Source organism: Drosophila elegans, unplaced genomic scaffold, assembly GCF_018152505.1.
Source record: "Drosophila elegans isolate 14027-0461.03 unplaced genomic scaffold, ASM1815250v1 contig_183, whole genome shotgun sequence".
NCBI classification, from domain to species: Eukaryota; Metazoa; Arthropoda; class Insecta; order Diptera; family Drosophilidae; genus Drosophila; species Drosophila elegans.
The window spans coordinates 7,267,429-7,293,847 of record NW_024545550.1 but is presented as its reverse complement, the minus strand read 5'-3'; the positions used below and the strand labels follow the sequence as shown (position 1 = coordinate 7,293,847).

Here is a 26,419-nt window from a genome sequence, read left to right as displayed (position 1 = left end):
CATGAAATAAAGTCAAACCACAAATAATATAGAAAATAAAAAAATAATATCTAATGCATGTATTTACTCACCAATAACCAAGTTTCCCAATCAGTTAAAAAACACTCGAGCTTATGAAAAATGACGACTTTATTAGATTTTCGAATTGCTTATCGGATGTATACAACAATATACACAGAACAAGACATACACAGTAATAGAAAACTAAACACCATTTTGGGTTCTCTGGTTTTTCATCCTCCAAGCGGAAGACCCTCGTACACAATATTATCATGCATGCAATCAGACTTTCTCGTCATATATATCATTGTTTTTCAACCAAAAGGCATTACATTTCTTCTTTATAAAATTTCAATAAAATCTATCACAATATGAGAATTTTATCTTTATATTACTTTTTTTGTAAGGTTTAAAAATATTTTATGTGTAGTTTTTTTCGGGTTTTTCGGCTTTTAAGACTTTCTTAGTGTAAGTTTTAGACATTAGGCGGTAGACATGCATATAAAAATATATTAATTACGATGAAAATTGCATTTTACACGTTTTAAATAAAAATTGCCATTGTACATTGTATTATGCAACTTTTCCAGTGGGACGGACAACAGCTTAAAAGTTAACATAAAAATATTAAAATGCTGATTTACTTTCATTGCCAAGCTCATTATTTTTCATGCAAAGCTTACAAGTTTAGCGTTAAGGCCTAGATTCGACACGATTTTATACTATTTATAAGGCTTGATGTTGTTGCAGATTTCAAATTGTTTCCTCTTTGTTGTGCGTATTTTCATCATGATGATGTGGGGGCTGCGGTGTCAGTTCATATCAAACAGCCTCATAGAAGTTTTGTTCGTTTCTTAGCCTAGTTCGTACTTTTAATTACATTCTATGTTCAATTCCTTATTGAGCTTATGTTAGATACAATTTTACGCTTTTGTTAGCCACAAAGCATAGAGCTTTATAAAGTCCATGTCGCATTTTGTTAGTTCTCCACAAACAAACTCATATAGAAAAAGTAATCATTCAGTCTAACAAAATACTTGTAGAATATTCGATTGAATTTCGAGAAATAATTGGGGCTGTGGGTCTGGGATTTTCAACCACGAGCTGATCGGGATCGATTTCGGTATGTATGATATGTGTGTTTAAATTTGTACAGCTCTAATATTTGCACTTAACGATTATACATTTAGAGTACACATAAGGGGCGACGACACCATTCGGGCTGTCTCGCCAAGGGCAGGCACTCCAGTTTTGGACAGCAGAGGTCGACGTCAGGGGAATGCGGAATGCTTCTGTTGCCCCAGGTAAGGCAGCCCGCTTACTATGTTGTCAATAAATTTAACTAAATTTTGCCAAACAAACTAAACTTATACAAATTTTACATCAAATTAAATTACAATACATGCTAAGTAAAAAAAGATGCAACAGCTTCTGCGTCCTACTTTTCAGACGCGTTTCAAACGCATCCGACACTGTCGACCATTAATTCATTCGCGGGTTGGGTGGGGGGTTACTATAACTAACAGCAACATAAACAACGAAAATATGTTTTAGAGTATAGAAATTCGACTAATTTTGCAGTTTGCTGCCATTGCAACCCCACTAGATGTACGTGCGTTTCACTTTCGTCAGCGTGGACGTCTTGCAGGGCAACTCTTTTTCCAAATGTTCCGTCGAGTTTTTGCACTCGTGACTGCGATCCTTTTCAAGATCCAGATTGGGTGTCTTTTGTGTTGTGGTGTAGGCATTAGAGCCCATCAAAAGATTTATATCCTTGCCAGTATTTTGATGTTTATATGGTCTGTAAGGTCATTAAATTAGTGTTTCCCATAAGGATAGAAAGAAATAGTTTTACAAATCTACTTACATTGGCTTGCCGAAATGATTGCGATGACTTTCATCCATTTGGGCCTCCATTAGGCGACTTTTTGCCTTGACACAGAATATCCCGGCACTGCCGCCAATCAAGAAAGTGATGATAACAATAACTGTGAGGAGCAACAAGCTTGGCGTCGAAGCATGTTTGATTTCATCCACAGTGGCTGTTGATTTTTGGGGATCTGTTAGAGGAAATCATTAATTAGAATTGCCATCATCAGAAAAAGTATAAGTTAAAACACTTACCATTCAAATTGGGCATAAGATCGTCAGGATCCATGGACGTAAGTGTGATCTTGTTAAGGCCAAAGTCATCACCACCAGTTGGCTGCTGTTCCAAGCTCGGCTGACTGACCTGCGAGGCCCCCACATTGGAGTACAATAGTTTCTGCTCCTCCGTCGGCGGTGGAGCCATGGTGACAAAGCTCACCGTCTCCGCTCCTGGTCCATCGCGGGGAATGTGGGGACACAGCTGGGCAGCAGATTTTTTGGTGCTGTTCAAGCTCTGCAGGTAGGTCTTGGTACCAAACTTGTGTTGACTAATGGCCAGGTTCTTGCACTCGTGCGTCTGCAAATCCCAGGCGCATATGGGGTCCTGGAGGCTCAGGCAGCCCAAGCAGTCAACAATGTGGGTGCAGTGGTGCAGGGGCACGCTGACCAGGCTGCCATCACTGACCACCACCAGTGAGTTCTTCGAAGTGGAGATCACCAGCTCCCGCACTGGTGTTCCCAGTGGCAGCACCTGCATTTCCGATATGACCACCGTCTTTAGCCGATCCACCGTCGAGTTGGGGTGCGTGGTAAGTATATTGATGAACTTGGTCACCTTGCCGTCGTCGGTGCCACTGTAGATTACATCGTAGTAGGCGCCGCTTAGCGACTTAACCTGCGGATGGACTGCAATGGCCGTGAGTCGGTGGTGCAGATTCACCTTGGTCAGCAAAGGACGTCCGTGCACTGCCGGCACAGCCTCCTCCATCAATGGATGGTTTTTAATAAAGTTAACAGCGATGCTGGTAAGTGTCCTTGAATCCTCTACGCACTGTCCTGGTCTTGGCTTTGGAACCTGCTCCCGGTCCACCGGCAGCCAGTGTGACTGCGAATCTTTTTGCGACTTGAACTCTCCATCAAAGGCGGCTAATATGTCATCCACATTAAAGGCGCAAACTGCCGAACCCGGAATGGCATTCGCAGAGGTGGTAAATACGGCATAGACCAGCGACTTGGAACCGCTCTCCACAATCGGACTAATGGCCTCTGTAAAAGAAAAGTTTATAAATAAATAAATACAGAATGGTTTGGGCCTATTTCCACTTACGGATTTCGTCAAAGTAGAAGGGAAACTCGCCGGGCACCGAACAGTTAAGGCGTGCCTTCAGGAAGGAGGTCCAGCTCTTGCCGTGGTTGTACGGTCCGCCCCGGTCGTTCTTGCAAACCCTGGCCACTCGCGAGTAGACGGCCTTGCCGAAGTTCATGAACTCCATGGACAGCTCGCGGAAGAAGAACAGCACGTAGCCGTTCCTCTCGATGGCGCCGACAAAGTCCGGCTGGTTGAGTTGCTTGAGATCATACTGTTCGGTACGCAGGTTTTCCCTATAGATGAGGGGATCTCCGCCCGAAAAATCGGCCACGGTGGCGCTGTACAACTGCCCCTCGGCAAAGGCGTAGGTGCTGTTGTGGGCGGGGCTGTAGGGGCACAGACCCTGGGCCTCCACATCCCGACTAACTTCATAGCGCATGACATGGGCGTGGCCAGCGGGGGCGGTCTCCTCCGATGACATTTCCACCGGCGTATAATGACGGCAACGCGGCTTATACGAATTGGTGCCACAGAGCAGCACCTCGCCATTTGAGCGGAGTGCGAAAACGCGCAGATAGTTGTGGCAATCCCGCTCATGCTTTCCCTTTAGGGCACACAACTCCCGATCCGCATCCGTGCTGTGCCACTCCAGACGCGCAATCTCCTTCAGGCCACTCAGGCTCACATTGTAGATGACGTCCCTGCAAATCGAGATAGCGATAGCAAACAATTGGATTAGCAAATGCGGGAATTAATTCGACGATGGCGTGTGCCTGCCCAGAATGTGGAAGCCAGCCAAGTTCGGTGGCCAAAAATAAACAACACAAAAGCAGTGAGTTAAGCGCTGCGCTTCGTGCTAGGAACACAAAAATGTTTGACTCAACAGTGGCGAACACACTAATAGTTCTGAACAAATAATTGGAGTTATTTTTTTACACTTCACTTTTAAGATCTTCATTTATACTGCTCTAAAAAAATAATAAACAAGCAAACGTTATCTCTTTTAAGTCTTAACCTTGCAACTTTTGATGTTCATATATAAAATGTTTATAATTCATAACTTTATATGATTAGAGGCCGGGTGTCGAGAAACGCTAAAGGTAAACATAACGATCTATAAACAAGTTTTACAATTAATAAACAAAACGTTTTCCATTAGCGCCTTGCAAACCCTGTGTTTAGTTATTAATTTATTTATGATTAGTGGATTTTCAAGACCAAATTTCTATTATTTTGGCCTCAGCTGTTTGTGTACGCCCCACCGACAATCATATCCCAAGGTTACATTTGTGCAAATAATTAGAACTTGTATACAATTGTAGAATTCTGTGTTTTAAGTGGCTAATTATTGTGGCTGCTAATTTGTTGCTATGTTCTGCTTATGGCACCACCACGTCTGGGGCGCTGGAAAAATATGATAGATGGAAAGCTGGTTTGAATTTGTCGGTCCATTTGAGATCGCCGATAGCCGACCATTACTCAGTCGCCCAGTTTGCTAATGTCCCACATCGTATATGAATAAAATCGGTGAGTAATTATTAAAATAAATGCATATTCATAGGACCTTATCGAAGAATTGATGCGTTTCATTTAAGAATATATTTTTTTTTGTCCATAAATGTCAGCCAGACATTGGGGCAACGTGATAAAATGCGCATTGGTGTTACTCATGGGATATAATAATTATACGGGTGGAGCTAAACAAGTGGTACTGATTCCAGAACGCGGGATCTGGTCAATGCCAAATCACACCGACTTCCCGGAAAGTGAATGAGAAATGCTAGATTTGCACTTGCCACTAATGAAAAACGAATATCAAACCAAACACAGCCAATAAAGCAAAGGAGAGTAATGCCAATGGCGCGTTAATTATTCCGAGAATCGAACGCTGGGTTATTGTGATTTTTATAAATATTTAAACGTGTTCGTGCCAAGTTTATTTGCGCACAGGTAGCGCCGTAGCGGGAACTTTTTTATTGTTTGCCCAAAATCAAAGGTATCGAATGGATTGTAAATATAAAATAAATTCACTTACTTGGCACCAACTAGAACAAATTCATCGTTGTGGTCCAAAATCTTAAAATAGTCCGTTGAGTTGCCAATAAAATGGGCCAAGACTTTATCTTGTTCTGTAAAGAAAGAGCAAACAAAGTTGGTAAATGTTATTGATTCTGAAGGTTCTGGTTATATAACATAAGCAACTACTCGTGTCTTGAGATTTTTTGCCATTCCATTGCAGTAGTCTTAAGCATAATTTATGTTTAACTTGCTTCAGAGGAAATGCTAGTTTGCTGCTGGCATTGCGAAAATTCCGCCTGATAAGCAGCTTGGAAAAACAGAGCTGGCACAGCTTAGCGCTTGCCATTGATAAGCCAGCAACAATAAGAGCAGAGCCAAACAGAGGCAAAAACCAAACAAATGACACAAATAAACAAATAGTTAGAGGGGCTCTTCAGAGGGGATTGGTATTTGTACATACTCGTTTGCAAATCGGGTCGCACGTCGGGCATCCAACCTGCCACGATCGTCAGTCCGGCACAGGTGATCAGCAGGCTTATAAATATCGCATTCAAGCCGCTTCTATAAGACCCACTTATTAGCATCGCTGCCGATGAAGGTCTGCGCTTTGAGCCCATTTTGCCGCCTCAAAGCTGGGGGGAAACTAGTACTCCTCCAACACTCCCTCCTTCGTTTGATGATTCAGCAGCGAGTGGTGCTCGGATCTTGGGCTGCTTTTTGCTGGTGGTGCCAATGGGGCTGGCTGGCTGACTGGTTTTAATCACTGACGCCTCGCATTCTGATGTCCGATGTCGATGTCTGCCATTGTCGCCGATGGTTGTGCTGATTTCTGGTGTTATTGTCGCTGCTGCTGCTGCTTCAGCATCTGGCTATAAGTATTCGAGTGTCAGCGACAACGACACAATAATTTACACCCAGTTGGTTTTATTCTAATGCAATTAGCAGGCGGCAAAAAGGAAAACGCAAAACCTGCAATTGAAGAAGGTAAGAAATTATTAATATTTTTTTGTGTGAACCGCGGCGACTGGTTTATTATTTCTTGACCGCATTTTATCAGTAAAACATTCGACTAATCACACTCAACAATATGTAAGTTCACATAAAAGCACGTATGTATATAGACAGCAATCATGTATTTGAAACGCATTAAAATTAGTTTACGACCGCCATAAATTTGTTTTTTGCCCCTTTGTCTCTCATCTGCTTTTATTACCGAATCAGATAATTAAATCCACTTATATAACGGCTACTTGTGAATTCTGCACACTTTCTTTTCGCCAGTTTCTTTCCGGCTTAGTTGTGTTTTCGGGTGTTTATTGTTTTGAATTTCGTTTGAGTTTAGGCAGCGGACCGCGAACCGAACGTGGGCTACACTCAATGAGCACTGAACACCGAAATGAGCATGAAATGCGAAAAGCAAACAACGTAAAACAACCGCCCACGCTTTGAGAGCAACTGCCGCCGAGTGGTTTGAGCAGCACTTACTACTACTATTGCCTGTCTCCCTCCCTCTTTCGACATCCCTCTCTGTCTGGCTCATTTTGTTACAGCAGAACCTCCCTAGGTAGAACAATCTATTACTTGTCGAAAACTGAGGGGGAAAAGTGTTTATCATGGCATCTTCATGGACACTTAACTTCTCCAAGTCGAGCATTGAACTCCCTTGAATTTTGAACCTCCCTAGCTCGAATTTAAAGGTCCTATGGTTTTTTAAAAATATAAGGGATTTAAAATGTATACTTCGGTCGAACTTTAAGAAATTTTTTTTGGGAAAGTAATGGGTTTTTGTCATGTTCGCATATGTGAATGAAATTGTGGGTACTTATATTTTTCTGCCCATTAAAGTAATGAGTAGAGCCATTCATGGGAAAAATGTTTACATATATGGGTAAAACCTAAACAAATGGTATTGATTCAGTTGCAAAATATTTTATGGAAATGATTTTAAAATACCACTATAAACCGGTTTGAACAGCAAACCTTTTGTTTTCTATTTCTACAGATTGATCTTAAGCTATTTTTGCTATAATGCAAACAATATAACAATTGGTAAACAAATGTTTATGAGGTATAAAAGTGTTAAAGAAAAAAACGATTGAATTTTAAGTCTTTTATAAACTCAAACATGTTGTATGAGTAATGTAATGTATAATGTATTCTTTTTAAAGCAATGAGAGATAAAACTCTTATCTGTTAATAAAAAAGGACAACCTATAGATAGGTGTAAAATATGATGATGTGTTTGCTGCAAGACAAGCCTGACTGTATTTACGCAGTCCACATCAATATTCCGCGTCCTGGCTGACATGTCATGTTTTTCGAGCATGACTCATGCCGACAGCCTGGTTTTCCTGCTTTTGTTGGGAATCACGTGCGGTATTTTCCGCCAATTTCCCTCCTAATCAGCGTTGAGCTACGATTTTCAGGACGTGCCGCTGACACTCTATAACTGACTTCTTTTTTTGTTGTCTTTCCCCGCGGCGAACACCGGACATACGAGCATTGGTGTGTTTTCCTCATTCACACACACACGTAATTTCCATGCGGGTTTTCAGGTTTTCAGTTGGTTTTTTCTCAAGACGAACACTCGAATGTTATAGTTTCTCACGCACCCAAAAAGTCGGTGGGTTACACATGGACAACTTTTACCTACTGACAGATCGGATCGCATAGGCTGGGGATCTCCTCAATAAATTGCTTTATTGGCCAATTGAAGGTCGGTGGCAACTACTTGTTGTGTGTGTTTCGCTCAATGAATTCGAATAATTCGTGGTGGTGGGTATCGTATCGCAAGGCATCGCATCGCTTTTCGTCTTTCATTTTCCTAAACGAAGGTTTTTTCACGGCTCAGCCACCAGAGTTTTAAGTCACAGGTCAAGTGACCTGTGGCCCATCTCTTGGCCGGCTTAATGCCCTCAAATTATGGGGGTTGGCCTCAAGAGAACACGTATAAGAAATGCCATAAAAGTGCATAATAAATATTATAAATTACATTTGAATACCCTCTTGAGCGGCACAATTTATCACTCAGTTTGCGGCTAAGTGAGTGGAGAAATCAGCGAATGGTACTGACCGCTAAATTGGGTACTAGTTTTAGCTAGAGGAACGTCTTACAGAAATACTCAGTCATCTAGGTATAAATATAGCTAATTAACACCTTTTTTAGGTGCCCTAAATCTAACTGGGTTCCCTTTGCTTTGGCTAGAAAGGTTTAGAAGGTCGAGAAACTATCTTTACAGTAAAACAGATTTAAAATTAATGAGTAACGATAAATAGCATAGGGATTTCTTTTATTTACTCTCTTTTGCAACTTTTAGATTTGTGTTCATGGCTTTCAAGGGTATTTAAGTTTCGATGTGGCCATAATAGGGCCGGCGTTTTCGTAAGTTTTCATTTTTTTAATGGTGTTCTCATATTTCACAAGCCACACACTCGGGTTCAATGCCAGGAAGTCCGTTCCGCTTCTGGCAGCCCATAAAAATACAGATACAATTATGCCAGCCCAAAAAACTGACCGTCTGGCGTTAAATTAATGAGCTCAAATTCGAGATCAAGTTACGAATGTGTGCCACTATTTTCGGAATAGTTGGGTGGTACACCCATCACCCATCCACCTCCCGGCTGATAAGCGTTTCGGGTTTGCCGAGTTGCGAGATAACAGCCTCATCAAGATAAGGGTGAAAAGTATGTCACGTTTGACACTTGTTGCCGCTCCCTTTCCACCTCGTCTTTTTTGGGCCTGCGTGTGGGAAGCCCGACAAGAACGTGTTAAATCGAGATACGTTTTTTTCGGGTGAAAGAATAAACAACTAAAAACAGGCAGTGTTTTTTACCACAGACGTGATCAATACAAAATTGATTTTAGCGTGTAGTTATTAGATATGCAACGCTTACAATCAACCGCCCACAGTAGTAAACCTACGGTGAACAGTGGAACCTTGTTAGAGTCGATAAACTGTCTTTACTACAAGAAGACTACAAACTACAAACTACAAAACGTAAGTGCCATCATAGTTACATAAGATCCTTTGCTTAAGTGAGGATATCCCATTAATTATGGCGTTCTTGAAAAATCTTTTCTTATAACTTATGCGAAATTAAATTGTTAAAATTGGTCTTTTAGTAAATGACCGATAAGTAGGGAAGCGATTGCATTAATTTTTAATAGTTTCAAAGGAGAAAGATTAAATTGGATCAGATTCTAGAAATATTTAGATTTATAAAGAAACTTGAATGGATTTATAATATGTAACACGACGTGTTCTTCATAAAATAGACATTCGCCATAAAAAAAACAAGATTTACATTTAGGACTTGCATTTATGTTTCGTTTTTGACTAGACATACAGAAGCCGCACTGTATAACCCGTTTGGGTCCGTGGGCGTTTTCATTAAGTTCCACCGAGTGCCAACAGGTGGATTCGAGTGGCGTGAAGTGGATGTTGCCTTTTGGAGCCCGACTGGCTGCCAGATTTAATGGAGCTTGGACTCTGGTCTGATGTAATGACAATATGCATTTTTTTTATGAATAACAATCAATTCTGACGGCTGTTTTCTTTTGTTTTACCGCTTATCGGCGACGTCGGCCGGTTCATTGCTCTGTTCTGTTTTTCTTGTTTTCCACTTATCAAAAAAAGCAGAACAGACATGGTTCGTAGGATGGAATTATCACCGGACTTCCGATGTTTGGTGAATCATGTAGTAGATGAACCAGTTTACTATATTTAGATGATTCAGCTGAATCTTTTGGAGAGGCGTTATTATGGCGCGACAAGTTTTTCAGTTTTTCATTCACAAAACACTGCGCACAAATGTGGGAGTTGTTACTGGGGTTAATTTGGACAGCTTGCACTGTAAGGGTTAAGTGGGACGCGTTCCAGTTTCGGCCCACTTGAATTGGAAAACGTACTTTGGAAATTGGGAACACGCGCTGGAAAATGTCCCGTATGTAAATGCAACTTCCATTTGGCTTTACCGTTACAGCTCAGTGGTAAATTGATTAGGCTGGTAATCGATTGGATTCTTTTTCATTTTTTGGTTGGGGCATCAAACCCGTTTTTTACTGTTGGCCACCGCCTCGCGAATGAAAAACAAGTCCGATATATTCACCTGTAGCTACGCGTCACTTCTAAGCTGGCTAACTCTTTTGCCTCAGCTTCTTTTTCTTTACCACTTATTATCCGCTTCTCTTTCGACTCGTTTACTTTACTCTACCACTTTGGCTGCTGTTTACAGCACTCACACACTCGCACACGATGATTTATTTTCTTGTATTACTTGTTTCTTATGTTGGTTTGTATACACATATGTGTATGTTGTTGTTGTTACTGCTGTATGCGCATAAATTAAAGAGCGCTAGAGCGAGAGGGAAGTAACACACGTCTGTACACAATGAAAACCTGTTTGTTGCTTTTTTATGCTTCCAGTGCGTCTCTTTGGGTGTGTTGTTGTTGCCTGGAGGCAAGACGCTATGCGGGGGTTGTCTTAGAAAAACATTGTTTTAGGCACTTCAACTTTGCACTCTTCCTTAGCAATTAAGCGATTCGTTCACATTAAGGTTTCGACCAACCTTTCAACTCACCAAAATTCATAAAAACATTTAAATAAACTATCAAATTAAGCGAAAAACACGGAACACGAAAAAAGTGTACACAACTTTACTCGACGGCCATTTTCTAGAGTTGGGGCAAACATCGATGCCAACATCATTGTATCGATGGTTTTAAATAATCGCTTTTATCGATGTTTGACAGGGTCATCGATGTTGATCCATCTCTAACACTTGTACACATATTATTTACTCAAAATTATACAATTATCTAATAAATAGAAAATGCAATTTTATCCCTGCGAGGTATGTTCGCTAATCTAAATGCCGAAATATATAAATTAAAAAAAAGAAAATTCTAAAAAAATATATGTCATTGAACTCTGAATGTCAAGTAAATAACCCTTTTTTTTAATTGATGACATTAAAAATGTTATTCTTTTCAAACATTGATGTTTTCCGCCAAAAACATCGAAAACATCGACTAAGTGACCATAGGTGACCGTTCAAAAGTACCAAACCAAAGCGTTGAACGGTATTTATATACCACACCTACTAGCTGTGGTGTTTTTTAGTGCTACCACGGTATGGCAGCGCCGTTCATTTCGCTTTAAAGAAAAACACAAAATATACTCTAATATGAATAAAATAAAGTAAAAATATAGTGCAATAATCGTCCAAAAAAAAGGTCAAAAGTGCAATTCACCATGGCCACAAAGTAAGTGCAATTAACAAAGATTAAAAGACAGTGCAAAAACTTTATGCGGGCGTATGTATATGTGTGTGGGCGGCGCGCTGTGTATGTGGGGGTATTTTTGTGTTTGTTTTGAGCTGCAGCGTCCGCCCCCGCCACCGCCCACTAAATTTGCATTCACATACACAGAAAGTGGGAAGAAGAAGAGGAAGCCCGAGATAAGTATCGATTTCGAGCGGTGAAATTGAGAAAATGTCAAAGTTCAATCGAGTGATAAGCCGGTGAAATGGTATTTTGAATTTGTATATATATATTTTTTAGTGGAGTTTAATTGCTGTAACAACAGTTTAATTCATAATGAATCCCCTTTCACTTTAAAGCTTTTAAAAAATTTGATTTGATCTCTATTGAATTGTATATTTTATCTTTTTAAATATTTTTGACAAATAATATTTAAAATTCAAGTTTAACATTTGTTTAGCAAGGGGAAGATTTACATACATAATTCTTAAAGAGTAAAAAAATGTTTTGTTAAGTTGTACGGAACAATTGGAAAGAGGTTTCCAAGTATTAAAAAATATTGTCAACGTTTTTTTGCCATTTAAAATATAATTGATAATTTAACCTTGTTTTAAAGAGTTTCCAAAACTTTTAGAATGTTATTGTCTCACAAGTTTTTAATTGAACGCTTTCGGTTTATCATTAGATAACCGATAAAACAGTAATTACACAGTAACCGGTCTATAAAAACAAGAATTGTTTTCTTATTTAAATAAATTTAAATCAATAAATATTTATATTAAATGTATTTAAATAAGACATAGTTAATAGTTTAAATAGACCGCTTATTGTTCAATAAAAAGTTCAAAGACCTCTTAGTCATAACAGAAAAAATCCCTTGCTTCACAAGTTCAAAGATTTAAGATTCTCACGTAGCAGCCGTTACAAATTACTTGGGAACTCCCCATAGAAATTTGTTTGGCCAGGTGTTTAATTCAATTGCAAAATCATAATGACAAGCAGTTTCGGCGGGAATGCAATGCAATGTGCATGATGTAAATTATATTGAACCAAGTTCAATTGTCACTTCGAAGGTTTCCAACTGGTTTTCGCTTAATTTGTCGATTTTATTGTATTACCTTCCATCCAATCCCCACATAATATGGGAATTTTTGCCATCATTTGTAAAATACATGTCGAATTAGTAGGTGGACTGAAGTGTTTGCCGTGAATCAAAAGTGTGATTTTGTTGTATCTTCATCGACAAAATCAAAACTTGTTTGCTTCTTAATTAAACCAGCCTTCGTTTTGGGCTCGATAATGACCAAGCGGTCGGTGTTTCAGATAGTTTTCGTTCAACCACAGACAGGTCATCATGTCTCGCAGTTTTTGTGCGGTGAGTTGTGGAGATTCGCTAGTCAGAATTTTGCCAAAAATATAATAATAATTAATAATATAATTTAGCTTTTGGCGATTCTCATCGTTCATTTGGTCAACGCGACGCCTCAAAATTCTCCAACCATCGTTCCGCAAATCCGCACTAATGGCTTTCAACTGGAGCCCCTAAACCAGGAATACTTTCTTAGGTAGTTAGTCATGATGGCCTCGATCGATGAGCCTTCATTAAATTGGTTTTGTTCCCCTAGAATCGAACATCCAGGTGGTGCTATTCGCCAGGAAACCGTGAAACAGAATGATGCCGGTCACCTGCAAGTCAGCGGATTAATTAATCAGCCCTTTGAGGATCAGGGTGCCAATCTTGTCCTGACCTATGAGGCCGGACCGAATGGATACGTTGCAAAATACAGTTTCGGCAAGGGTCCTCCAACGCCTCCACCTCAGACCCCCTTGTTCCTCAGTCCCGGAGCCTTGAAAACCGCAGCTGGATAAAATATAGAATTAATTGTGCCTTAAATAGAACAATACATTTTAGTGGTAACCGAATATATATTCATACGACTAAAAATTAATTCTAAATAATTAAACTAATTTGGTAACCATATTTTTGAACTTGAGATAGCTTAAGAACATTAAAGGAAAAACTTGACAGTGTACTGGACTAGAGTATGAACAACTTTGAATACACAGCTTGAGAAATTTATAAAAACCACGGACAAAATGTAATAATGTACTTGCTATTTTTGCCTATATAACTTGTGGTATAATTAATTAATAAGACTTGATTTAAAGACCAAAACCGATATGCCACTAAATGGTAATGCTAAAAAGTGGTATATAAGTGAAGACGTCTCTTGAATAATCACAGGTTGTACTTATATTTACAACAATCTTATCCAATATTATCGCCTTGATAAAAGCGCTTTATATAGCTACAATACAAGCTAAGATTATTTTTTATTGGTATTAATTAAAAGTTCCAGTTTGAGACCTGTATTAAGGTAGTGTATTGTTTTGATGTTTGCTAGCGGCTGCTTGATTTTTAAAATGCCAGTTCAACATTAACCACCGAAAGATGTTCACCAATATATTAAGCTCTGTGAGATTTTATTCAATATATGTTCCTTAAAAGTAATTTTATGATATCTGCTATAGGTGCTTTTGATTCTTTTTCTGAATGAGGTGACTTCGGCACCCACAGCTTCAGTCACATCTTTTGTGCCGTCTATTAACGACAATGGCGTTATTGTGGTGCCGTATGATAATAAATATTACCTGAGGTATTTAAACGTTGAAGATGAAAAGTGAATACAAATAAGTGACTTCCATTTCGTAGGATCGATATTGAGGGAACGGGGAGGGAGGAGACCGTTGAGGAGATTGCCCCGGATCAGTTCCAAGTTAAGGGCACCTTTGGACAGCCCTTTCCAGGATCCAAGTACCTTTTGGTAACCTACGAGGCCGGGCCAAATGGCTATGTGGCCAAGTATAGCCTATCGGAATTACAGAACCAGGTTCAACACCTACCACCCGCTGCATTGAAAACTGCCGCCGGATAAAAAACAAATCAAACTGATAAGTGATATAGCCAAATGAGAAATTCTTAACTTCATGAAATAATAAAATAAAATTCTAAACTACCAGATCATTGGATCTGGTAATCATTGTTTCTTTTTTTTAAATAAATATACTTAAAAACACTACAATAAGTTTAAAATTAATATTTACAAATAAGCTTTGACTTGCGTCAGCACCTTGATACCATTTGAGCAACTCTAAATTTATTATTTTGCAAAATTTGCTAACTGGAAAACTAAATTAAAACAATGAAAATTTCAAGCTCTAAACAATCGTTCGATCCCGTCAGTTTTGATTGTTAAACAACCAAGAAAGAAAACTCTTGGGAAAGTTTCATCCAGATAGCTTATAAAAGGAAGATCAAGAACAAATATCCTTTATAGGGTCGGAAATGACTCCTTCAATGCGTTGCAAACATATGTCTAATTACGTCCTTCAATAAAATATGTAAATGAGTTTTAATAGTCTTTAATTAATTAATTATTATTTTAATTATTTTGCACTACTAAAGACTCTCAAACTGTAATAAAAACCAGAAAGCACAATTATCATTTCTCTACCGATTTATTTACTTCTAAAACGGGAATCGATATACCTTTGGCATTGAACCAATACATTATATGAATGTATTGGACTCGTACACCCGCTCAACCGCAGCAATAGAAAAACTCTGACGATTTCACCTCAGTTCTCACTGCTCACCTGCTGGCTCACCTATTAACGTGAGTGGTATTCTGATCACGCTCTCGTATCACAGTTGCTCGTAGTCGTATCAGGCAGCTGGGCCGGAGCCACAGCCACAGCCACATCCACATCCACATCAGAATTACAGACAGTTGGCATTGTGCGGCGGTATTGGCTTGTTGACTTATCAGAATTGGCGGTAGTCAAATGTGATAAGCGGCCACGATGCATTGCTAGACTTGAAAGCTCCGAAATTCCAAAGATTTGAGGAACTTTAAGTGGCAATGTTTCGGGATTGGCGTAAACCTAGCCACAAGCGATGGCAGAAACTACAGCAGAAGCAAAAACCAGCGATCCTGACCGAAAGGTGCCTTCAGTGTCCATTGGGTTTATTTCCAAACTCTTACAGTTCAAACATGACGTAAAACACTGTCAAAAATCAGTGAAGAAATTTATTTTATGCACCAAAATCAGTAAAAAACATTTGGAATAGTTTCGAATTCCAAAATTGGTGAATACATATCATTCAATAAAATCAGAGTTGAGATGATTTGGATATATTTCAAATAACAACAACCTAAAACACTTTTATATAAAAAAAATGCTTAAAAAATGTTCTCAAAACGTGTGACCCGAACTTAACTTGAAATAAATAATCAGTGAAAGTGCCTTTGTTTTACATATTCAACAATAATCAGAAATAAATAAGTAAACTATAAAGTCTACAAGTTGATGGTTTATAACATTTTTTACTGCAAGATAATTTAAGCTTTTGATGGAGGAACATAAAGTGGTTAACTATTACTATAGTAATAGTTTTTTATATATAAAAAGGTGCAAAACTCTTTAACTTCAATATGAATATGAACTTTCATGTGTTTTAAACCATTCAGGATATTTCAACTTATTAATAAATTGCCTAATTTGTTTGCAGGGAGACGATGATCGTGTTTGTCTACGACGCGGAGTGTCTGACAGACGAGGCGGATGATCCCATTTCGGCGGTCCTGTATTTTCATCCCAGTTGGGTGTCCGACTCCCAGAAGGTGGCTCTGTGTGGACAACTAATGGGCACCTCGTACTTCCTCAAGGATTGCTTCTTTAATCCCCGCATCCTGGCCCTGCAGAATGGCAAGTTTGTGCTGAAGGAGTTCGGTCGTTTCATCTTGGTAAGGATGATTAAACACCCTTTTTTTTTGCACTTACATTCATTTCACATTTTTGTTCTCAAGGCCATTGGCACTGATCGGAATATTGGAGACCAACTGTTGGAGCATCGCGCCGACTTGCTGAGCTCCCTGCTCAAGTTCTTCCACCGTGACGTGCAGACTCTGTATGCTCAGTATGCCTCCCTGAGTCGCCGGAATCTCAGCGAGAAACTGTACCACATCTTCGAGACTTATTTGCCGATGCTGCAGCGCAACGGAAACACATTTCAGAATGTGCCCCGGTTGCGTATGCCAAAGGTTAGCGGTGGTAATCCTAACGTGGAGAAGAAATTAATTGAGTTTCCTTTCCAGACGGCCAGTCATATTTTCCTGGAGGCCATACAAACGCTGCAAAGTTGCCAGCAGACAAAGGGAATTCTTGGCGGAGCCATTCTCTACCACAACAAGTTTGTTAATATTATTTAATCCTTAAATACCTTTTCTATATAAAGAAAGAAGCTTTTGTTTATTACCTGTATATGTTATCCATTGTTCAACCAACAAGTACACAGTATAATCTTTTCATAATTCCGTATGACACAGCTATAATCATAATAAATCATTTCTCTCACAAAATAATCCTTATTTCCAAGCTATGTTTTTGTTTCGCTTAAATTTAAACAATTTTTATTTAGCTACCAATTGGTTATTTAACTTTTGCTTCTATAGTAAGTGGTTTTATAGTTATTAACTTTGAAAAAGAAAACAAAAATAATGATTATTTGGTCATCAAGTATCACAATTAATTTATTTTAATTTGTTTATATAACTTTCAGAGTGGTGGCCTCTCAACTAAGCGATATGGTGACCAAGCACCTGGTGCTCACCGATCCCCTTCACGTGCGAACGGCTGCGGAACCAGTGTCCAACCATCAAGAGTTCCACATTCCCAATGGCGTCCAGATGCTGGTGGTTTACTTGGAGCAGATGCAGTACCGCCAGTTGGTTGGCGAGGCACAGCGCGCCCAGAACCTGCAGATGAGCACGGCTCAGCTCTCGCAGAGTGGAGTGCCATTTCAGTATGCCAAGCGGAAGATGAAGCGTGACAAGTCGCTAATCTTCACCCACATTCCCGAGGAGCGGGAGCATGCGCCGGAGCAGCAGCTGCAGCAGCCATCGGAGTTGCCACCAGCCAGACCCAAATCCATGCGACCCACCCACCTGCCCCTGCGCATAAAGAACATGCAGAGCAAGGAGCTCCCAGAGTCGGGGATTGCGTCCATAAACTTTGACGAAACCGACTCGTATCCGCAGTTCATTGGACGCACCAGTGTGTGCAACACTCCCATGACCGAGAACAAGGTGCTGCCGGTGGCCAATGTAATGTCCATTTGCGCCAATCCCGAGGACGAGGGCAAGGAGGAGGATGTCCACAATTCCAATGGCAAGGCGCAGTCGCGTCGGAGCTCCCTCAAAGTGGATGTGGAAAAGTTCTTTCAAAACTTCATCAGCAATCCCAACAAACAGCTGACCAGGCGCAAATCCTCTGCTGACTTGCAGGATGCTCTTCGAGCCATCTCCAAGAAACTGAACCACTTTACGCATGGCTTCAAGACCGATGTGAATCGAAATGGCAGCGGGGATGGCCATGCCTCCTCCGATTCGCCGGATTTCATCGAGAACGACGAAGAGAAGATAACGTCGCGTACCATCAGCGATCCCACCTATCCGGTTTTCAATACTAATGGCCAGCAGATCTCGCGCAGCCTGTTCCAGCAGTTCCTCGATCAGTATCGCAAGCTGTGGGGCGTGGCCAGCGAGCAGGCGCACGAGGATGCCGAGCTGGCCGCCCTGGTGGCCGAGTTCCAGGAGTTTAACGCCGAGATCCAGAAGCTGGACGAGCACATGCGGCAGCAGGCCGCCGAGGCATCCTCCGCCGATCGGAATCTCAACGTTTCCGCGACTAAAACGCCGCTGGACAAGCGATCTATGACGCTGCCCCTGAAATCAGCAGGAGAATCCACTTTCGGAGAGCGTGCATCCGGACGCAGTGGAGCCGGAGGAGTGCCGCTCACACCACTAATGGCCAAACTATCTGTACTGGCCCTGAGCGAGACCACGCCCATCGAGATACAAACTCCGCTGACCAGCACTAAGGTGTTTCCACGTCGCAGTTCGCTGAAGTGCGAGGATGCAGTGGATGCCCTGGCTGCCATGTCATCCACTGCTCCTGCTCAACCTCCGGGTCCCATTCAACCGGATGGCCTGCAGCGCACGGAACTCTACATTTGTGGTCAGCAGAATATGACCCTGCTGTTGCTCATGGAGGAGGGCACTTGTCAGCAGCAGGAGGTGGTGCAGAAGATGGTAAGATTACTCCTTGTCGATTATATACTGTATTATATACTGCATTACCATATATCCTTAGTTCGACATATGCGTGGCCAAGTTTCCGCACATGGAATCTCAACTGAATCAGACTCTAAACGTAAATGTGGAGGGCGACAACCGCGATGGCAGCAACTACAGCTTCATGTGCGTGGACTCCAAGTGGGATGTGCTGCAGCGGAATGGTCCTTGGAATCCCCTCGAGCTTAACATCATAGAGAGCATGCACTCAATACATTCCAATGGTCATCATCTTACAGATTTGATCTTAAGGTAGGCTCTACTTAGAACATTATTGAATTAGAAATTCTCAAACGGGAGAATTAAAATATTATTGAGTCATTCAAATATGTTGTTCGATTCAAAACCAAAGTATCCAACCGGTTTCTTAACCGTTATCCCTAACCGGTATAACCTAATCAAAAACGTAACCAAAACCGGAACCGGAATCAAGGTTTTTAGAAAAACAAATTTTTTTGGAATTATATTGACAATCCTCGTATTTTGTGTTATAAATTTATAAACAAAAAAGTATTACAATGAAAACGCCATTATTCACAAATTCAGGGAGATTTATTTTTTTTTATTTGTATTATATCTTAAGAAAACGGCTCGAAGTTAAAACAAAAATTTAAGAAATTCTGACTGTTCTTTAAATGGTTTTATTAATTCCCAAATGCAATTTCAGATCCCACGACTCCGTTTACTATGGCCACAAGAACGGAAGAACCGAGTTCTTCTACAAGGAGCCCACCCATCAGATCAATGGCATACCACCGCCCTCGGATCCCATTGGGAATATACAGATGCGAGCCAAGTCGCGACTGGAACGAGATCATTCCTACATGCTGTTCTAGGATCGTAGTTTAGAGTCGTATATTGAATACTCGCATGCTTAGCCAAAAACAGAAAATGTTAACGGGGCAAAGTTCCCGGAAAATAGCCAACTTTATGCCATCCGCTGTTATATAATTTGCGATCTCTGGCCGATTCCTACGCGAGTCCATATCATATACAAAAAAACCAACCAAGGGAACTCAATTTTAAACGACCTAAATTTTACTTCGACTTTTTATACAGCACATTTACAAGAAAATTACTAGACTCGTGTGGGAAATCAATAGAAATAGAATTCTAGACGTGCCGCTTTCAGCCAGCGATATATTATATTTTGCCTTGTTTTAACTTTTACTTGAAGTACAAAAAATGTTTTAATGCTTTGTTTACAATGTCCAGCACTGTTGTTTAATTTATAAGCTTGTGTGTAATCTATACAATTATTTTAATTATTTTGCAATTGCTACGCACTGATTTCGAAAGCCAAAGAAATTAAATTGAGGGATTTTAATTGTAAATATAATACAAAATTAGATTCATTTAGATGGAATTATTTGTGACTAACCCAGACTTCTGTCCAGATGCGAATATGCATATACTTATCTTAGCTGTTTCTCATTATCAAATATTAAGCGCTTTGTGCCAATTTAAATGCAGGTCAAATGCTGAGAACCGTCGTAAAAATGAGGGAACGTGAGAACGCTGGTTTTTAACCAAATAAAACAGTTTAAGCAGTGCAATAATGTGTGCAAGCAACCCACTATTTTGAGAGTTTTGCGTTGACTTAGCTTAAATATACATACTACATAAATACCTAAACAACATTATTTATACAACATAAAAAATATTCATATATGGTATATGATACAAAGACCGGTATTGTTTTTGTAGATTTTCAAAAATAAACCGACTGTGTTTGAGAAATACTTTCGAGGTTGGAACTCATTTAAGGACTAAGGCATTTTCATCACAATCCAAGGAACTCGGCCGTAATACTTGTAATAGTAGTAATCGTAGGCAAGTTTGCCCAGGATGAGTAGGATGAGGCTGGCCAGGATGCCGTTCAGCCAGTCGATGGGATGGATCTGTGTGCCACTCTCCGCACTCACATTGCACATCTCCTGCCGACTGAGGGTCAGCACTTTGGCCAGTCGCTGCTCATCCTCCTGCATGTAGGTGCAGGTCACATTCCACGCATCCCTCACAATGTCCTTGTACTTGGTCAGCAGCTCGCGCAACCTGCTCCCGAACTTGCAGGTGCAGTGCCACGGATTCCGACTGAGCAGGAGGAGATTGGCATTCTCGTTGTCATCGAGGGCATTGTCCAGAGCATACACATGCAGCTTGCGCAGATTGTTGCCCCGCAAATTGAGCAGCCGGAAGTGCTGCAGCCAGTAAGTGTCCTCCAAATTGTCCACATTGGACACTTGATTGTTCTCCAGCTGCATATCGACCACATGGCGGTAGTGCGGATTGTCTCGAAGCGGATTTATGTCACTGATCTGGTGGGAAATGAAATAGGAACACATTGCAGTTTTTAAAGAGTGTACTTTTCATTCGAAACTTCAATTAAAGATTTCCATTTCCAAAAATTATATGATATTGATCAATTAAAGTGGGGGAAACAAATACTACTAAATTATTCGTTAAATTTTAATTATTTTTTAATAAGAAATGTATCTTTCTTGCCTAAGACTGGTTAGTAATCTATCTTTTGTTAGTGAAAATCGAAAAACAAACTGATTATCAAATGGTTCTTAAGAATTACTATTTTTATTGTTATTAATTTAAACTTTTAATCATTTTTTGTTTATAGTAATCCACTGAGAGCTCACTATTATTTTGGTCCAAATCAGATGTTTTTTAGCCATGTCATTTAATGTATATTTTTTTTAATACAAAAATTGTGTATATATATTAGATAATAGTTACAATTTAATATAAAAACCTATTTTTTACGCTGAAGCCCTTTAAAGGCTTAGGTCCTAAGCTCATTAAATTATAAAATGTATACATTTTTAGATACTTTTAGATGTATTTAAAACCCCAATCCTTACCATATTATCGTTGATGACTAGAGTGGTGGTGTTATCTGGCAAAAAGGCGGGCAGGCGGTGGAACTGCAAGTGGGAACAGTTGACCGTATAGAGCGGAATGTGGGTTCTGGGCAAGATGTGGTGCATCAGGCAAGTGCAGTTCCTCAGATCCTCGTGCGATTGGCACTGCTTCTTCAGTTCCTTTTGGGAATTACCATCAAGTAGTTAATCAAACACATAAATGGGTTGGAGGTTTACCTACCAATTTATAATGCATGACTAGTAGCATCTGGCGCTCCTTGTACTTGCGATCCGTGCAGATCAGCTCATCCCTATCGACCACCAGTCGTCCCTTTTCCGGCTGCAACAGCATCCACTTGAAGTTGCGAGTGCAGTTCCAGGGATTCCCCGCCAGATACAGCTGTTCGAAGTTGCGGGGCAGCAGCAGAGGTCCATCCAGCTGGATGAGTTGGTTCCATCGCAGGTCCAGGATCTTGAGCGGATGCACCCGCTTGAAGGTTCGCGATGAGATGTACGAGAGATTCGTCCACGAAATGTTGATGGTCTGCAACTCCGACATCTCCGGAAAGTCGAACTTGAACTCTGTGAAGCCACTGTACTCGATGGTCAGCGAACGCAGGCGGGGCAGCTTTTGCAGGTCCTTCAGGTGATTGAAGCCATCCTTTGGCCAGCCGCAGAGGAGCATGTCCAGCGCGGGCTGAGCTCTGCTCAACTTTCCAGAGTGGCTGTTATGCGAAAATAAAAATTATTCATATCAAAAAAATTATTCTTTCAAAAGTCCAATTTTTTTTTTAAATTTGGAAAGGGGTTACATATTAAAATGTCAAGTAAATCGAACCAGTCTTGTAAATCGAATCCCTACGTTATTAAGACGATTTAATTATGTAAATTGATTTTTTATATATAAATATGAAAGAATGTACAATGTAGAATGTAGGTCTGTAAAATCATGAAAGTGACTGTTTCCAAAAATTAATATTAATATTTTAAATGTATTTTTAAATGTCAAATTTAATTTTTTAAAAAATCAATCAACAATGTTTATGAAATACTTAAAATTGTAGGTGTGTTTAAAGGCATTCGTGTTTTCAGTTTAAGACAAAAGGAAACTACATGTTTTTATAATATTAATGCATCAAGGAAATTGAGAAATTTTTCCTTCATTATTAAGAGATCATTAATGTATAAATACTTGTATAAACACTGGTCTAATAAAACTCACTTCAGGGCTGCGAGGTTATTCATTCCGCCGTAGCACTTTAGAGTGCCATTCCGGGTCAATTTGGAGCAGTTTCCGCCCGCTGCCTCCGGGGCAGATGACCAATCGAAGCAACTGTGCCGAAAGCCATCCATTGGAATGATTTTGGTGGTAATGGTGGTCGCCCAAGTGGTCGTTGATTCATGGCTCTCAGTTGTGGCATGGCTCAGTCTAAGTAACAGATAATTGGTAAGTAAATAAATATCTATCTCATGATGCTATTTTGGGCCCAGACAGCCCAGCTCAAATTGGCGATAACTTAGCCGCAGTGCGACTCTCGTTTAGGGCCAACTTGATAAGCAGACGCCAGGTAAGTCTTAATTGCTTGGGGAAAACACAGATATAGAAACAGAAACACAAACAGATACTGACTATTTAATTTACTCGGCTTTTGTGCTGCCCCCACAGATCTAGGAAATTTGGATGTCGCAGATTGCTTTTTATATCACTTTTTTAGAGGTTGAGATATTAAAAAAAAGCAAGCCAAAGTTTAAATACCCTTGCAGTCAAGGAATGGATCCAAAATTATATAATATCAAGTGATACAAAACCATCTAAGGCAAAAAAGCGAAATATAAGCCATACTAATCGAAAATAACAAAATTAATCAATTTTACATAATCAAAAACTCAGAAAGGTTATATCTATCTTTTACACTAAGCGAAAAATCGGAATAGAACCATATGGTCAGTATAGCAGATATATGGCACCCGAAGGATGTAGTCAACCGATTTTAAGCAAATTTCTAGGGATTGGTTATAAAGCACTACAAAAATAAATTTATGGCAAAAACCAACAATTTATACTGAAATTTAAAAAATATAAAACAGAAATTTAACATTTTGACAATAAGAATATATACGTCCGATCTGTTCCACATTTCAGACTAGACCTTCGTAAACATTAAAATATACGATTGTGAGTGTTTCTAGTCTCTAGCTATTAAACTCAGCTTGCAAGCATACGGACTTCTTGGCATCTTTAGAACACCCTCTGCAAGGGTATAAAAATACGATCTATTTTCTCTACAACTCTTTTTTAAAAATAGCCCAGATGGATCGGTTTTAGGCACTGCAAACTGCTTTTAGCCAACTGAGTTGGGCAAATATATACACCTAATCTGAACGGTAGCTATACTCCGAGTAGTATGCCTGCGTAGTATGGAGATCTTGTTTGCATATCTTGTCTATATGGCGGTTCTATTAGCAGACGGAGATTCGCAGTATATCACATGATGCCCAGTTAGCACATCTCAAGGTGCCATATCACAGGGTGACAGACAGTGTTTGAAAAAACAGTTTAAAGACACGATTTGCAGTAATACGTTAACATAAAGTAGGGATAGGGATAGGGATTATATATCTACTTTATTATTTCAAAACAAAATTTTTGGCTATATCTGCTTGGCCAATTTATTCCCGAACCACAGATACGCACGGAAAATACATATATCATATTTTTTAATTTGCCCCGGAGCGATTTTTCTAAGGGTACTAAATGGGTCTAACTGACAATTAACATCTTACGCTCAAGGTGTTAAACTCAACAATACACAAAGTGAAATATTATAACACTGAAAATATTTACTTAAAAATCCACGCATAAAGGTAAGCTTCGGTAGCAGCTTTGTTTGATTTGAAGTGGTAAAGGTTTGGGAATGACAAATATTTAATTTCGGTTGGTATTCAGTTCATGTGCTTTATAAAGTCAAGAGATCCTAACTGACAGAATCGACACTCTTTCCCTGAGTGAATACGGGCTGTCAATTATCATTAATTACCAATTGCTAAATTTAAAAGGTACACAAAGACCTGTATTTCAATATTTTTTTAAAACCAAATTTATATGTATTTATCCCACGAATTTTCACTTATTTTGTTGTGTTGTTCACCAAGTGTACAACACGGCGTATGCGTGCTTGTGTCCGCAGACAAGTAGTGTCAAAATTAAATTGAAAAGTATGTCTTTAAACATTTTTAGTTGACTTATGAGCATCGCAACAATTGACACGCCAATTCATTAAGACAATCAAATGGATTGAGTAAGAAATTCTTTACTTGCTATGAAATGGAATCAATCGTAATGATTTGTTTGCCAAGTTTAATTTACGAGTTCCTAAAATATATAAAACAATTCTGTTTGCTAGGCTACCAATTTATCCACAGCTTAACTGAAAACAAGTTTATCAATTCCCCAATGACAATAAATCTAAATAAATCTACTTATGAATCCGTCACGACAGCGACTGTCAATTGGCTTTTGATTCCCATTGAGATTGCCCCATAAGTGAAAAATAAAAAATAATAGATGAGATCAAAAAGATGACAAGAATAAATATGTGCGAAAGAAGTAAATATATAGACAACCGCTCCAGATCTAAGAGCAATTCAGTGTTATATATAATTTTGATAAACCGAACCTTTTTATAGCATTTGCTAGTGATAAGAATTTTCAAATTAGGGGCCAAGTACCTGATTCCCTTACGGAACTCATGCTTGTGATACGTTGTGAGTAGCTCGCTTGGGTTGAGCGATAAAGATGGAATGCAATTTTCTTTTGAATGTTGAGGGAGTTGCTACCTTAGAACTTTATAGCCCTAATTCCCCATTTATGTAGGTGTTTGCAAAACACTAAACTGAAGCCCAAAAAAGGGTAATAAACGGGTCACATCATAAGAAATCATAAGAACTTTATGAAAAGACTTCAGTTCTTGATGCTAATTAAAGGGAAACAAAACTGACATATCTTGTGTAAGAAGTCAGGTCTTGTGTAAGAACTTTAGTTCTAGTGAATACTATTTATTTACTCCACTTTATATTCCTCTGCGTTGTCTTTTTATTAGCCATAAAACCCAATCAGTTCGGTTTGATTTGGTCTGGTGATAAGTGGCCTTATAAAAAAGGTTTACCATGGACTATAACCCACATATGGTGTGGCCCAGAATAGGATTTAGTTTGTTTATTAATAAATCAGCTAGTGTTGTAAAAACATCTGATAACAGGCGACACAAGCTTCAATTACATTAAATTACACATACGCCGCGTGGTCCACTTGGGGATTTACCTTATTAAGACCAGGCAAAGCAGCGGAATACCCTTCATCATGGTTATTTTCTCTTGTATTTTTAAATATTTATTTTAAGACGCTGTTTATCCGAGAGCTGCTGCGTGCTGCTTTCATTCAGAATATTCCATTGTCACGATCGGCGCTGGCAGGTAGGGCAAATTGTTTTGGCTTTGCCATTTGCTCTATGCTAAATACATAATCGAAAATTGTTGTTTTCCGCGCCACGCCGTTTAATCGCCGCCACGCATCCGCGTATCTATCCGCACTGTGCTACTTTTCTCGCGTTTGAAGTTCAAATGCGGCGCGAACGCGAATCGCTGGTGCTTTTGCCGTTTCTTCTTCAGAGTATTATTATTTTTGACGCCAGAGATCTCCAGCGAAAAATCAGCTGACAGCGAGAGCGATATAGACTTATCAATCGCGAGCTCTCTATATATATTTTTAGGGGGCTCGTTTTTTGGGCTAGAGCAGCTGTTGAATGGGTGAAAATGTGCGGGGGAGATGATTTACGATCAGCGTCAGGGTCGACATTTATTGATATACACTCTGTCAAGCGCCGGGTGAAT

At 39.7% G+C, this 26,419-nt stretch overlaps 5 protein-coding genes across 7 annotated transcripts; 3 read left to right on the top strand and 2 right to left on the bottom strand.

Moving 5' to 3' along the window:
- Window positions 1-111: 111 nt before the first annotated feature.
- LOC108144662 (semaphorin-1A) lies at window positions 112-10,876 on the bottom strand. 2 transcript variants are annotated; one of them, XM_017269709.2, is made up of 7 exons: window positions 10,779-10,876; window positions 5,658-6,166; window positions 5,214-5,307; window positions 3,197-3,879; window positions 2,125-3,135; window positions 1,868-2,060; window positions 112-1,801 (listed from the first exon to the last, which is right to left on the bottom strand). In XM_017269709.2, exons 2-7 carry the CDS (start codon window positions 5,812-5,814, stop codon window positions 1,603-1,605), a joined length of 2,337 nt encoding a protein of 778 aa, XP_017125198.1. In that variant the 5' UTR covers window positions 5,815-6,166; window positions 10,779-10,876; the 3' UTR covers window positions 112-1,602. The 2 variants fall into 2 exon arrangements, with proteins under 2 accessions (XP_017125198.1, XP_041563294.1); XM_041707360.1 differs by lacking the exon at window positions 10,779-10,876 and adding an exon at window positions 6,411-6,571.
- Window positions 10,877-11,358: 482 nt separating this feature from the next.
- On the top strand, window positions 11,359-20,396 carry LOC108144569. 2 transcript variants are annotated; one of them, XM_017269558.2, is made up of 7 exons: window positions 11,359-11,463; window positions 16,034-16,268; window positions 16,332-16,565; window positions 16,620-16,714; window positions 17,084-18,614; window positions 18,676-18,908; window positions 19,324-20,396. In XM_017269558.2, the coding sequence occupies exons 1-7, from the start codon at window positions 11,453-11,455 to the stop codon at window positions 19,490-19,492; spliced, it is 2,508 nt and encodes an 835-aa protein (XP_017125047.2). In that variant the 5' UTR covers window positions 11,359-11,452; the 3' UTR covers window positions 19,493-20,396. The 2 variants fall into 2 exon arrangements, with proteins under 2 accessions (XP_017125047.2, XP_017125046.2); XM_017269557.2 differs by lacking the exon at window positions 11,359-11,463 and adding an exon at window positions 15,274-15,466.
- LOC108144571 lies at window positions 12,769-13,409 on the top strand. Its single transcript, XM_017269560.1, has 3 exons — window positions 12,769-12,835; window positions 12,904-13,025; window positions 13,086-13,409. Exons 1-3 carry the CDS (start codon window positions 12,815-12,817, stop codon window positions 13,327-13,329), a joined length of 387 nt encoding a protein of 128 aa, XP_017125049.1. The 5' UTR covers window positions 12,769-12,814; the 3' UTR covers window positions 13,330-13,409.
- On the top strand, window positions 13,898-14,960 carry LOC108144572. Its single transcript, XM_017269561.2, has 3 exons — window positions 13,898-13,936; window positions 13,993-14,117; window positions 14,174-14,960. Exons 1-3 carry the CDS (start codon window positions 13,913-13,915, stop codon window positions 14,394-14,396), a joined length of 372 nt encoding a protein of 123 aa, XP_017125050.1. The 5' UTR covers window positions 13,898-13,912; the 3' UTR covers window positions 14,397-14,960.
- LOC108144570 (protein singed wings 2) lies at window positions 19,768-26,155 on the bottom strand. The gene is made up of 5 exons (XM_017269559.2): window positions 25,851-26,155; window positions 22,752-22,958; window positions 21,771-22,254; window positions 21,530-21,709; window positions 19,768-20,974 (listed from the first exon to the last, which is right to left on the bottom strand). The coding sequence occupies exons 1-5, from the start codon at window positions 25,889-25,891 to the stop codon at window positions 20,426-20,428; spliced, it is 1,461 nt and encodes a 486-aa protein (XP_017125048.1). The 5' UTR covers window positions 25,892-26,155; the 3' UTR covers window positions 19,768-20,425.
- Window positions 26,156-26,419: the final 264 nt, after the last annotated feature.